The 14,296-nt window shown below is 37.6% G+C and overlaps 1 protein-coding gene across 1 annotated transcript; it reads right to left on the reverse strand.

Annotated features, from left to right (window-relative positions):
• Window positions 1-2,339: 2,339 nt before the first annotated feature.
• Window positions 2,340-3,708, reverse strand: DRD1 (dopamine receptor D1). The gene has a single exon (XM_053719843.1). The coding sequence runs from the start codon at window positions 3,706-3,708 to the stop codon at window positions 2,353-2,355; it is 1,356 nt and encodes a 451-aa protein (XP_053575818.1). The 3' UTR covers window positions 2,340-2,352.
• Window positions 3,709-14,296: the final 10,588 nt, after the last annotated feature.

Raw genomic sequence — 14,296 nt, forward strand, 5'->3', positions numbered from 1 at the left:
TCCTATTTATCTGTATTTAAAACTGAACAATCACGCTTTCTCTGAAATGCTGGCAGTTTGGATAAAAGATTTGCTATAGAATTATCCACTACTGCTGTTAATTATTGCATAGAAATAAGTACTGGTGCGCTAGGTGTCACCTGCGCGGGCAAAGCTGGTGTAGACACAGAAGGAGAGGATGTAGAACTATCCCCACTACCTTCATTAGATGAATCATCTTGGGCAACATTATGAAATGTAACAGAGCTGTCCTTACTTTGTTTGGACGCTATGGCACAATTATCACAAACACTCGAAGGGGGGACCACATTGGTCTCTATACACACAGAACATAGGTTATCTGATGGCACAGACATGTTAAACAGATTTAGGCAGGCAAACAATGCAATAAAAACGAATTTAAACAAAAACGTTACTGTCTCTTTAAATAATAAAATGACACACTTTATTTCTGAATGTTCAAAAAACTATGAAGGCAATATCCGATTTTTATGAAATTTGGACCCCAGTGTCTTAATGCTTTGAAAGTATTGCACAGCAAAAATGGAGACTCTAGCCCTTAAAACAAGCAAACCGGAGCTAATTGTTTGATTTAACCATTTTTATACACTACAATCCCTGCTACAGCTTTGCTGTAGCTTTTTACCTTCCTTAGGGGTCAACCACCACAGAAATAAGCCTTCTGGAGTCACTTTCTGAGCCACAGGACCCTCTCACATGAATCTGCATGCACTGCCTTGAAATCAACTGCGCAGCTGAAGCGCCAAAATGAGGCCTCCTCCCTCAGTATACTAGAGTGAAGGGGCGTCTAAAACAAGCCAGATCAAATAAAAAACGTCCCCAAGTGTATAAAAGCTTATAAAACATTTCAAATGCCATGATATTGTAATAAAAACCAATCGATTTGGCCCATAATAGTGTCTGTAACCAGCATAAAAAACAAAAAGGGGAAGCCTGTTATCTTTTTTGTCTGAGTTCAAAGAAAAATGGCTTACCGTTTTCCCTGAGAGGAAAAATGACTGTCATCTAGCATTAGCCTGTGTTGTTAGAAGGAGACTAGTCATACCTGAAGCAGATGAGTCTGCAAACTGTTACCGCCAACTGAAGTTCTCTGGTTTTCAACAGTCCTGCGTGGTAACAGCAATGGATTTTAGTTACTTGTGCTAAAATCATAGCCCTCTTAAACAGAAATCTTCATCACTTTTCTGTTGTAGAGTAAATAGTACAAGCCAGCACTATTTTAAAATAACAAACTCTTGATAGAAGAAATAAAAACTACAACTAAACACCACAAACTCTTCACCATCCCAGTGGAGATGCTACTTGTTCAGAGCGGCAAAGAGAATGACTGGGGGGCGGAGCCTGAGGAGGGGCTATATGGACAGCTTTTGCTGTGCTCTTTGCCATTTCCTGTTAGGGAAGAGAATATTCCCACAAGTAATGGATGACGCCGTGGACTGGACACACCAATGTTGGAGAAATTTACTTTTCTAAAAATATTTTAAGCATCTGATAGCAGATCATCTCGCCATAAATAAGTTAACTGCCTTTTACAGACAGTGAGCTTATTAGAATATGAATGTATGTATATGTATATTCAGATAGATAGATATATAGATAGATAGATAGATAGATAGATAGATAGATAGATAGATAGATAGATAGATAGATAGACAGATAGATAGACAGATAGATAGACAGATAGATAGACAGACAGACAGATACAGTCAAACAACCAGTATGCACATACCAGTTATTGAACATAAAACAACTGTTGAAAAATAGTTATGTAAATAAAATTAACAAATTTAATCTTTGTAGAGTTTTAGTTTATATAGATCTCTTAAAAATATCAATTTAACAGAATAAATAAACATATATTGTTTTCTAACAATAATCTTTCCATAATCTTTAAAAAAAATACCCACTCTTACTATAAGGCCTAGTTGCTTTTCAAAAAAGGAAATTGTAAAGGCATTTACATATGTAATGTACACAATTCATCACATTTTACTTAAATAGTTTGTTAATCATTAATAGCCTTAGTGTCTATTATATTAAGGATTTTGTTTTGGTATTTTTAATGTTTACAATTGTATATTGAGTTTTCTACAAATTATTAGCAATATGACAACAAAATATATGGAATCTTAATTAATGGCCTATATTTTATTCTTTTTGTCTTCCCATTGACATCACAAAAATAAGCACATATACAAAATACATTGGAATGCATCTTAGAAATCTATTTAAAGTCAGACATCTAAACTACCAAGAAATCTGAATATGTGTTCAAGTACAATTCAGAGTGCCAAGCATGACACTCACATAATCCTGGATGGGTACCAATGTTTAGGTTTTTGTCTGCCCATTTTGGGTAATAGGGTTTATCTTTTCCAATGAAACCTCTGTATCATAATCTAAAATTCCAGAAAATGCTGGAGACAGTTTTTCTAGGCTTTTTGATACATTACTTTCCTCTTCTTTTTTCAAAACTTCCTCCTCAGGGCAAATAATAGCATGTGGGATAAGGTAAACTAAGTTACACTCTTTTGGAATTGAACCTTTGGGCTCTTGTTGGCACGAGTATAGTACTGCGCCATTATTGTTAATGCTGACAGTTTCTATAGCATTATTAGCTGAAGGACAGATTCTGTAGCATCCTAGTAGGGTTGAGAATGCCTTGCGGAAATCTGCATTGAAGGCATATATGATTGGATTCAATGAAGAATTTGCCCACCCAAACCACACAAAAACATCAAAAGTTGTAGAACTTATGCAGAAGGGTTCAGCTTCACTGGCAGTTACACTGGGATCACAAAATGGCACCATGCAATTCAGAATGAAAAATGGCAACCAACAGCATACAAAAACTCCCATAATTACAGATAAAGTCTTTAAAACTTTTGTTTCTCTTTTAAAAGAAGTCTTCAATGAGCTTTCAGGTTGTTGGCAATCAATGTTGCTGCCATTGCCGGTGCTGGATTGGCAGTTCTTAGCGTGCACGGCTGCCCTTTCCAGAGCTGAGATGCGTCTTATTTGTTTGGCTGCTATTCGGTATATCCTTGTATATGTTACAATCATTATGGCCACTGGAATATAGAAGCTGATCAGTGATGAAGAAATTGCATATGTCCTATTTAGGCTGGAATCACAGTTGTCCATGGCACTACCCGTTAATGTAATGTTTAAATCAAAAAAGCTGGTAGTTTTTGCTTTATGCCAGTTCAGTTGCACTGGAATAAAAGATATCAGAACTGACAAGGTCCAAGCAACGCTAATCATTATAAACGCTACCTTGGGTGTCATTTTTCTTTCATATCTAAATGGACTGGAGATAGCCCAATATCTGTCAACACTAATGACACAAAGGTTCAAGATTGAAGCTGTTGAACACATTATATCAAAAGCAACCCATATGTTGCAGAATGTTCCAAATGGCCAAAACCCTGCAATTTCAGCAACAGCTTTCCAGGGCATAACCAAAACTGCTACCAACAGGTCAGACACAGCCAAAGAAATCACAAAGAAATTAGTGACTTTTGACCTTAGGTGACGAAACCTAACAACAGCAGCACAAACCAAAGTGTTACCTAGTAGAGTTGAAAGTATCAATACAGAAAGAAAGCATCCTGTAAGAACCCGAAAAGATGAATCTCTTTCTGTTAGCAGCAATTCTCCATCCATACTGCTGATATTTAATGTCATATTGCTACAAAGAGGTATTTCATGTCATTATTACTGCACATGATTTGCTTGGATGTGCATTTCAGATCTCTCTAATGACAACAGATTGACATTTAGATACTTGATGGTAATGCTTTACTTTTCTGTTTCAGCTAGGAAGCTGTATTCTCCAGAGGATTCACAAAAGCCAGTTTTCGCTTTGTGATCTTTTGATCATGATTATTTTTAAGCCATGAAGCAAGTCAATATTTTCTAGTTGCCACTAAGTCCAAACAATGACAACAAAGCATGTAAACTATGGCCCTAACATTCTCCAGGGTTCTAGTGTAAACACACAGAACACAAAATATGAGCGTCCATGTCCCTCTGTACTCCTAGTAGGCTCCTGGAATTCACTTTGTTGATTTGTGTTATTTTAGAATGGATATTTAAACAGTTCACACAGTGTCTAATATATTGTTGTATCCTGAACTGAGCACAAAATATTTCTTAATTCCATTGTTTCAGCTGTTTTCTGCTAGTCAGTTGTCACAATGACGATGTCACCAGGCTGTTGACAAAAAAAAATATGATTATTAGATCTCTAAAGAAAGGTTTCATTTTATCATTCTGTTCCATCCTACACTATTCTAAAGTCCCCATTTTTCATTCAAAGGAAAATTCTTAAGTGCTATAAAGTAGCTTTTATCATCATTAAAATGACGTGACAACAAATGTTTTTTTTCAGCACTCAGGTCTTAATGCTCTATTTGCAAATGCATGAACATTACAATGAACAGTGAGTGAGAATATTTTTTGCATAAGTATTTTGGCTGAATGTTGCCATGCGCACCTTGGTAACCATTTGCTTAATGATTCTCCGATTTCCCAGCTAAACTGTCTACCCACTATCCTAGTCTGTATTTACCATCTGTAGTTTATTTAGATACACATCATATATGAGCAACTGTAAAAAATATTTTCCACTTATACAGTTCATGAAATAAATATTTTCTGTCAAACGTGCTGAAAAAATATGAAACATGCTCATTACAGGCATTAAAATATTTTTCATACAATCTACAATAGATTTTAAAAGTTACTATATGGAAACAAAATAGATAGATTATAGACAGACAGATAGATAGAAAGATAGATAAATAGATAGATGATAGATATATTAGATAGATGATAGATAGATAGATAGATGATAGATATATTAGATATATAGATAGATAGATGATAGATAGATGATAGATATATTAGATAGATAGATAGATAGATAGATAGATAGATGATAGATAGATAGATAGATAGATAGATAGATAGATAGATGATAGATATATTAGATAGATAGATAGATAGATAGATAGATGATAGATAGATGATAGATTATTATTTAATCATGGTGTCTTCGCATGTTTTTTTTCAAAGTTTTTATAGTAAAAATGCAAAAATTATTTCTTCCCTGCACCATGATCTCACCATGCGGTGGGGCCAAATTATCAAGCTCCGAATGGAAACAGCAGTTAAGAAGCAGCGGTTTAAAGACCGCTGCTCCATAACTGATCCGCTGCCTCTGAGGCTGCAGTCTTCAATCCGCCGATCCTATACGATCGGGCTGATTGACACTCCCTGCTAATGGCCAATTGGCCACGAATCTGCAGGGGGTGGCATTGCACAAGCAGTTCAAAAGGACTGCTTGTGCAATGATATTCATCGATGTCTGTCGGACATGATCCGCTGAGCGGATCATGTCAGAAAGACCGATGATAAATCATCCCCTATGTCTCTAGTGTAAAAAGACCATAAGACAGAGTTCCCTCATTTTTCCCGTGACCTGGTTCAATATTATCAAATACCATCATGCTTAGGGGCATATTTATCAAGCTTCATATGGAGCCTGCTCCATAACCTGCCCACCTGCTCTGAGGCAGCTGACAGAAATCGACAGAAATCAAGCCCATCGAATACAATCGGGTTGATTGACACCCCCTGCTAGTGGCCGATTGTCCGCAAATCGGCAGAGGGCCGTATTGCACCAGCAGTTTCCAAGAACTGCTGGTGCAATGATAAATGCAGAGAGTGTACGCTGTCGGCATGTATCGATGTGCAGCAGACATGATCCGCAATATCCGATCATGTCCGCTCGCACCATCATAAATAGGCCCCTTAGTGTTAAAGTGTTAAGTATGCAGTATAAAACTAATTAATAACTAATTTAATTTAATTTAAATGGATAATGTACTGTAAAATGTTTTTCCCCTTAAAGTGTTTCCAATAAAAGCAGCAGAGTATGAAATGTATGAGAACATGTTCATTTGTGTTAAGGGCCAGATTACAAGTGGAGAGTTATTTAAAGCTCTTGCTCGAACGTTAACTGCACTATAAGTAAGATTTTTGTGCCCATCTGGTAGAGCTCGTATTACAAGTTTAAAGTAAACTCTTTTCGATTGCGTTCTAACCCGGCAAGCATAAAAGGCAGAAATTAGAATATCGCGAGTGGCACGTGCGATAACCTATTCCCCCATGGAAGTCATAGAAGTGGAAATACCCTACTTGCGCACAGAGATGATTGCATAATCTCAAGTGCGCTAACCCGACATGAAAATATATTTCACATTCCAATGTTCTTCACATAGCAAAATATGTTCAATATATTCATAAATATGTATGTCTGATGGTATTTTGCACAAATATATATTTATACATATACATTTAAATTTATATATATATATATATATATATATATATATATATAATATATGATTATATAGGTATCTCTATATATATATATATATATATATATATATATACAGTATATACTGTATATACTGTGTATATATATATATATATATATATATATATATATATATATATATAAAAATCCCTAAATTAGGCTGAGTTTGCAGGGAAATCAGATCCTTTCTTTACACACAAATGATTCCTTTTCTCATCTCTATCTGTATACCATAGCCCAATAGTTAGAGAGAACAATTGAAAATTACTATATTGTTACTTATCATTATTTTATGTATATATCATGACATGTAAGATATCAACATCAAAATGTGTGAAAAACTTATATTTTCATTAAAATTTTAATAAATAAGATTGTTAACAATGTTGTGTTTGTGTTTTTTTCTAAACAATATAGTTAAAAGAAGGAGTTATATTCATATAAATAAGTGCCTTTGGGTATAGTTAAATAACCTTGACGTGCTCATTGGGGCTTCCATGAGCCTCTACTTAAATAAATGTGCATTTATTACCACGGTGGTCACCTGGCTATTAAAATGTATATATGGGGCTTCATTTCAAAGAGGGGCTTTTAAGCTTTCAAACAAGGTGTCTTGGGGTTCTCTATGCATTTTGGTCTATTATACGCACCTAGAGATCTCATTAAAAATATATATATATGTATTTTAACATTTTAAAAAACAAGGTTGCAAACAATGGTGTTTTTTTTTTAAACTTTATAGTAAAAACAAGAAGGGGCTATTCTCTTATAAATTAGTGCTTCTAAGTATATTTATATCACTTTGATGTACACGTTCAGGCACCCATGAGCCTCTTCTCAAAAATGTTTTCATGCCAGGTGATCATTATAACCCCAGTGATCACCTGGCAATTAAAACTTATATATGGGGGGGGGGGGGCGGAGCCAACTGCCGAAAGAAACAGACGCATCTTAGCTGAGCTCCAGGAGCCTAAAAGTTAAAACTTTAATATACTAAGACTTGGGAACCTATCCTGCCACCTTGCACTATCCCTAAGATGGAAGACACCTCTGTGCATCTAACTACACTGTTGATGGGCTTATTGGACAAAGCTGACAATCATTTCAGCAGTCTGCGATCCGTCTTTATGGAGATACGAACCCAAGATGGCGCTGCCTACCTCCCTCAATATAAGGCACACATGGAGGGCCTGACAGAAGACCAGCTACTTACCCAGCCTTATCCCACAAAATCTCGGACAGCGCAATCTGGAGGGGACCTAACCTATACCCAAGGCGGTTATGAAAGAGATGACCCGACGCAAGTGGAAAGTAACTGCAAGCCCCGCATGACAGCTAGTCCGACGGACATATTGGAGATCCCCCAGAACATGGCGCTGCAATACCAGATACCCGGTGTACTCCCTCTTCTAAGGCGGCACTTACCCCTAGGCTTTAACGCTACTGAGGCATCGTGTGATATCACAGACTCCTGTATACAGTGGTCGGTGCGCATGCATCGACCGCTCACAGCACTTTCTAATTCTGCCTTGGATGGCTTGGAAGAACAGGCAGAGATTCTGGTGAGACGCCTCACTAAAGATAAGCAGAAGGGGGAACCGCTACTGACTTATGTCTGTGACGATACACAGCGATCTATCACCGTAGGAATACTGAACTCTCACGGGTGGGACTCAAGTGATTTGTATGTGCAGCGCCATGACTCACAACTACGAGGGATTTCAGGCATATTAGTCTGCCATGTCTTTAAAAGTCTTGACTGGAGAGAAGGTGTCGGCTAAGATATTAAGTGTTCCAGGTCAGATTTAAGGGCTCAACCTGATAAAGATCTCCTGCCAACACACAAGCTAACTGCTAAGAGACGAACTGTTTTGAATACTCCTAGTACATGTATTGCAGATTTGAGACGTTACTTGTTTTTTGGCCCATGACTAGTTGAAAAGTTTTACTCCCCATGCTTGAACTAATACTATCCAATTTGTGACCACCGCTTAATGCTACCTCACTCAGGAGCAGGAGATTAAGCGACAGATTTGTTGACAGACTCAGGAATTGACTTACATATCATATCTAGCTATTATAATCTCTGTTTGTTTTCATGTATTCCTGTCTCATGAGTACTATCCTACTAGAGTGCTGCAGATAGCAGCAGTTTGTATATTAGAGCAGGACCGGTTGTTCTGCTTAGAAATTGAGTGTTTTGTTTTACAGGAATATGTTGAATATTTGATTAACTCTAGCTATACACTGTAGACCTACACATGAAATAGCCTAAATATATTTAAGTAATGATGATTTTTATACTTTCTCACCCTACCAGCGCTAGTCCTAATGGACCTGCAGTTTTCTGGATGCCTGCAATGTAAACTCTCTATAATACGTTAACTGTTTCATCCTAATCTATGATCTTTCATTTAAAACACTTATGTACGTAGAGGATATCACTACTTTTTGCACCTAAATGAGGGAACTGCCTAGTCGATATATTTTACCCTTGATTGCTATAGTTACATATAGATCCATACTACATGCTTTTTAATGGGCCACTCAATATTAACATTAGAATTGAGCAATTTCAGGAGCCCACATCTCCTTATAACCCAGAATTTACACTTAAGTGTTTACATTTGTACTGACTTATTACCTATATGCTTAACTATTAATATAATGTGACCTTTTATGTAAAATAAGACATTATTAATTTATGTGAACAGCAGACAACTATATCAGTTGAAGCCGCAGCTTAAGCCTAATAATTTGTACATCTGAGTTTATTTGCTATATCAAAGTGACCGTTGAATAATCCTTTACTCAACATGCTTGTATTATAGGGATATCTCTTTGTGTATATACTATTCCTTTAAATCCTCAGACTAGCTAAGAGGAGGTATACACACACTAACTAACTGCTGTTAGATAATCTTATTTAAGCACATTGTTCTAGCTCTTTTATATTAAATATCCAGCTTTTCATCGCTGCACCTACCTCAGCTCTCTACATTGTATGTTTAATATTAGATATATACTGTCTCATAATAATATCCTTAGACACAAACCCAACCCTAAACCGGAGGTGCATAATTTATCAATAACTGTATACAATACAGCCCTGGAAAGATGCCTACTACAATGATTAATCCCTCATTAACATAATCTGTGTACGTGGGCTCACGTCATACCCTGCGCCTCCTTCTCATTATAATAGTGCTATTAGCCTGTTAATTGGGTATTTACATATATCTATTTTGAACTGATCACCTACTATAGTTGTGTATCACGTTTATGTAGTTGGTTGAGTGCTAATTTCCTATTTTACTAACCTGCCTTTTTAGGATAGAATACACGTTCACACTTTAACCTTCCACAGTCTGGCAGAGAACATATTAAGGGTAATAGTGCAGAGATATTTAAGTATTTGAGTATGGCCTAAGAACTTAGGTAATAGGGCATAGACCTATCAATATGGGGTTCAAAAACCTTCTACTGAGTAACAGTTAGATAAGCTCATATACAGCTTGTCCCTTCTATTAGGACATTTCTGAGCACCCAGCATATACTTTAAACTTCGCATACACATATAAGGCTCCCTCCCCCCCCCCCCCTTCTCCTATGTGTATAGCGGTGCTTACCCGCTGAATATCCCCCCCCCCTATATATCTCAGCCCAAAAGTGGCTGACGCATAAGCTTATTCTCCACAGCCAGTTATTTGTAACGGAGATCAATCACACATACCATAACATAAAATGAAGTTATATTCTACCTCGCCTAAACTTATTGTCTATCTCCAGGTTACGAGTTGATATGTAATTATATTGTTACAGATATATCTTGTTTTTCTCTTTCTATTACTGCCAATTTATAGACAATGTATTAATTACTCTGATGTAAGTTTGGTCTCAGGGCGAGGCTTGTTTGTATTTTAAATCTATATGTTAAACTTCAATAAAAAAATTATTTAAAAAAAAAAAAAAAAAAAAAAAAACTTATATATGGGCTTTATTTTAATGAGGGGTAAATTGCTTTGTAACAAGGGGTCATGGGGTTCTTTAGGCCTTTTTGATGGCCTATTATAGGGGTAAAATATGTTGAAACATTTATGTTGTTATTTTTCTTTATTGTGCTTAAGCTTTATTAGCCCAAGACACATCATGTGTGCTGAGATCGAGGGGTTTGAATGTTTTCCCTACCACCCAGATTCCTTAAGCTCCCTTATTGCAGCTTGCTTTTCCGGGTTTCTGGTGACATAACTTCCGGCTGCTTGGCCACATCAGAAAGTGCCTCCCCACTGCGGATCTCAACACATGATCATAATTCGTACTAAAGACATAAGCCTCTAGTTATGAAGCCGTCTACTTACCTGCATCCCCCGGACCAATATGCTCGCCTAATCTCGCCTACCATCGCTGACCTGAATACGTTCGCCAAAGTTATCAAAAAATCTTTCAAGAAGCCGCGCACTAAGTACAGAGCGATGAGCAGCATACTGTTGTTAATTGACAGTCATCGATCTCGCTGCTCATCGGCTTCTTCGCAGCTTTTTTGATAGCCTGTCACTAAGCACCCACACTAAACTACACTGTTTTACCCCCTAAACCGCCGCTCCCGTAGCCCCTAACAACTAAATAAAGTTATTACCCCCTAAACCGCCGCTCCTGGACCCCACCGCAACTCTAATAAATGTATTAACCCCTAAACCGCCACTCCCGGACCCCGCCGCCACCTACATTATACCTATTAACCCCTATCCTGCCCCCCACTACACCGACGCCACCTATATTCAAGTTATTAACCCCTATCCTGCGGATCCCGGACCCCGCCGCAACTAAATAAATAGTTTAACCCCTAATACGCTGCACCCGGAGCCCACCGCCACCTATATCAAAGTTATTAACCCATATCCTGCCCCCCACTACAACGCTGCAATCTACATTAAACTCATTAACCCCTAACCCGCCGCTCCCAGACCTCGCCGCAACTATATTAAATGTTTAACCCCTAAACTGCCGCTCCCGGACCCCGCCGCCACCTATATTAAACTTATTAACCCCTAAACCTAAGTCTAACATTAACACTAACACCCCCCTAACTTTAATATTATTTTAATAAATCTAAATAAAACTTACTATTATTAACTAAATTAATCCTATTTAAAACTAAATACCTGTAAAATAAACCCTAAGAGAGCTACAATATAACTAATTATTATATTGTAGCTATTTTATGATTTATTTTTATTTTACAGGCAACTTTGTATTTATTTTAACTAGGTACAATAGCTATTAAATAGTTATTAACTATTTAATAGCTACCTAGCTAAAATACTTACAAAATTACCTGTAAAATAAATCCTAACCTAAGTTACAATTAAACCTAACACTACACTATCATTAAATAAATTAAATAAATGACCTACAATTACCTAAAATTAAATTAAATAAACTAAACTATAGTACAAAAAAAAAAATACTAAATTACAGAAAATAAAAAAGAATTACAAGAAGTTTAAACTAATTACACCTAATCTAAGCCCCCTAATAAAATAATAAAGCCCCCAAAAATAAAAAAATGCCCTACCCTATAGTAAATTACAAAGTAACCAGCTCTTTTACCAGCCCTTAAAAGGGCTATTTGCGGGGCATTGCCCAAAAGTAATCAGCTCTTTTACCTGTAAAAAAAATACAAATCCCCCCAACATTAAAACCCACCACCCACATACCCCTACTCTAACCCACCCAAACCCCCATTAAAAAACCTAACACTAACCCCCTGATGATCACCCTACCTGGAGCCGTCTTCACCCAACCGGGCCGAAATCTTCATCCAAGGTGCGCAGAGGAGTTCCTTCATCCGTTAGAAGTCTTCATCCAGGCAGCGTCTTCAATCTTCTTCCATCCGGAGCGGAGCCGAGCCATCTTCAAAGGAGCCATTCTATTGGCTGATCCAATGAGCCAATCGGATTGAACTTCAATCTGATTGGCTGATTACATCAGCCAATCAGATTTTTCCTACCTTAATTCCAATTGGCTGATAGAATCCTATCAGCCAATCGGAATTCGAGGGACGCCATCTTGGATGACGTTCCTTAAAGGAACCTTCATTCGTCGATCAGTCATCGGTTGAAGAGGATGGTGCCGCGTCGGTTCCTTTGAAGATGGCTCCGCTCCACTCCGGATGGATGAAGATTGAAGACATCGCCTGGATGAAGACTTCTACCGGATGAAGGACCTCCTCTGCGCACCTTGGATGAAGATTTCGGCCCGGTTGGGTGAAGATGGCTCCAGGTAGGGTGATCTTTTTTTTAAGGGGGGTTTGGGTGGGTAGGGGTATGTGGGTGGTGGGTTTTAATGTTGTGGGGGGGATGTATTTTTTTTTACAGGTAAAAGAGCTGATTACTTTGTGGCAATGCCCCGCAAAAAGCCCTTTTAAGGGCTGGTAAAAGAGCTGGTTACTTTGTAATTTAGTATAGGGTAGGGCATTTTTTTTATTTTGGGGGGCTTTATTATTTTATTAGGGGGCTTAGATTAGGTGTAATTAGTTTAAACTTCTTGTAATTCTTTTTTATTTTCTGTAATTTAGTGGGGGGGGTTTGTACTATTGTTTAGTTTATTTAATTTAATTTAATTTTAGGTAATTGTAGGTCATTTATTTAATTTATTTAATGTATTTAATGTGTAGTGTTAGGTTTAATTGTAACTTAGGTTAGGTTTTATTTTACAGGTAATTTTGTAAGTATTTTAGCTAGGTAGCTATTAAATAGTTATTAACTATTTAATAGCTATTGTGCCTAGTTAAAATAAATACAAAGTTGCCTGTAAAATAAAAATAAATCATAAGATAGCTACAATATAACTATTAGTTATATTGTAGCTATCTTAGGCTTTATTTTACAGGTAAGTATTTAGTTTTAAATAGGATTAATTTAGTTAAGACGAGTAATATGATTTAGATTTATTTAAATAATATTTAAGTTAGGGGGGTTAGACTTAGGTTTTGGGGTTAATAATTTTAATATAGGTTGCGGCGGTATAGGGGGGCAGTATAGGGGTTAATAACTTTAATATAGGTGGTGGCGGGGTCTGGGAGCGGCGGTTTAGGGGTTAAACAATTTATTTAGTTGTGGCGGGGTCCGGGATCCGCAGGATAGGGGTTAATAAGTTTATGTAGGTGGCGGCGGTATAGGGGCGGCAGATTAAGGGTTAATATGTATAATATGTATAATGTAGGTGGAGGCGGGGTCTGGGAGCGGCGGTTTAGGGGTTAATAAGTTTATTTAGTTGCGGCGGTGTAGGGGGGGCAGATTAGGGGTGTTTAGACTCGGGGTACATGTTAGGGTGTTAGGTGCAGACATCTCCCATAGGAATCAATGGGATATCGGGCAGCAGCGAACATAAGCTTTCGCTGCTGTCAGACTCCCATTGATTCCTATGGGATCCGCCACCTCCAGGGCGGCAGATTGAAATCCAGGTACGCTGGGCCGTAATAGTGGCGAGCGTACCTGGTAGTAGTTTGATAACTACCAAAAGTAGTCAGATTGTGCCGAACTTGCGTTCGGAACATCTGTAGTGACGTAACCATCGATCTGTGTCGGACTGAGCCCGGCGGATCGTATGTTAAGTCACTATATTCTACTTTTGCCGGGCTTTAGGGCTTGATAACTACGGCGAATCAGCCTCGCCACAAATACGCTGCGGAATTCCAGCGTATTTGCGGTTGACGGCTTGATAACTAGAGACCATAGTGCTAGATTACAAGTGGCGCCCTAAAGTTTGAGTGAGTCGCAATAAGCAATATTGCAACTATGCTAACTTGTGCCCACATTCCAAGTTGAAAGTAAATGCTTTTGCTTGAGCCCAAATATGTGCATATGTATGTATTTATATATGTATACA

The sequence above is a fragment of the Bombina bombina genome, chromosome 6 (assembly GCF_027579735.1).
Source record: "Bombina bombina isolate aBomBom1 chromosome 6, aBomBom1.pri, whole genome shotgun sequence".
NCBI classification, from domain to species: Eukaryota; Metazoa; Chordata; class Amphibia; order Anura; family Bombinatoridae; genus Bombina; species Bombina bombina.

Excerpts from the sequence above, each read along its gene's own strand:
- DRD1 (XM_053719843.1), bottom strand. The coding sequence starts at position 3,708 with ATGACATTAAATATCAGCAGTATGGATGGAGAATTGCTGCTAACAGAA.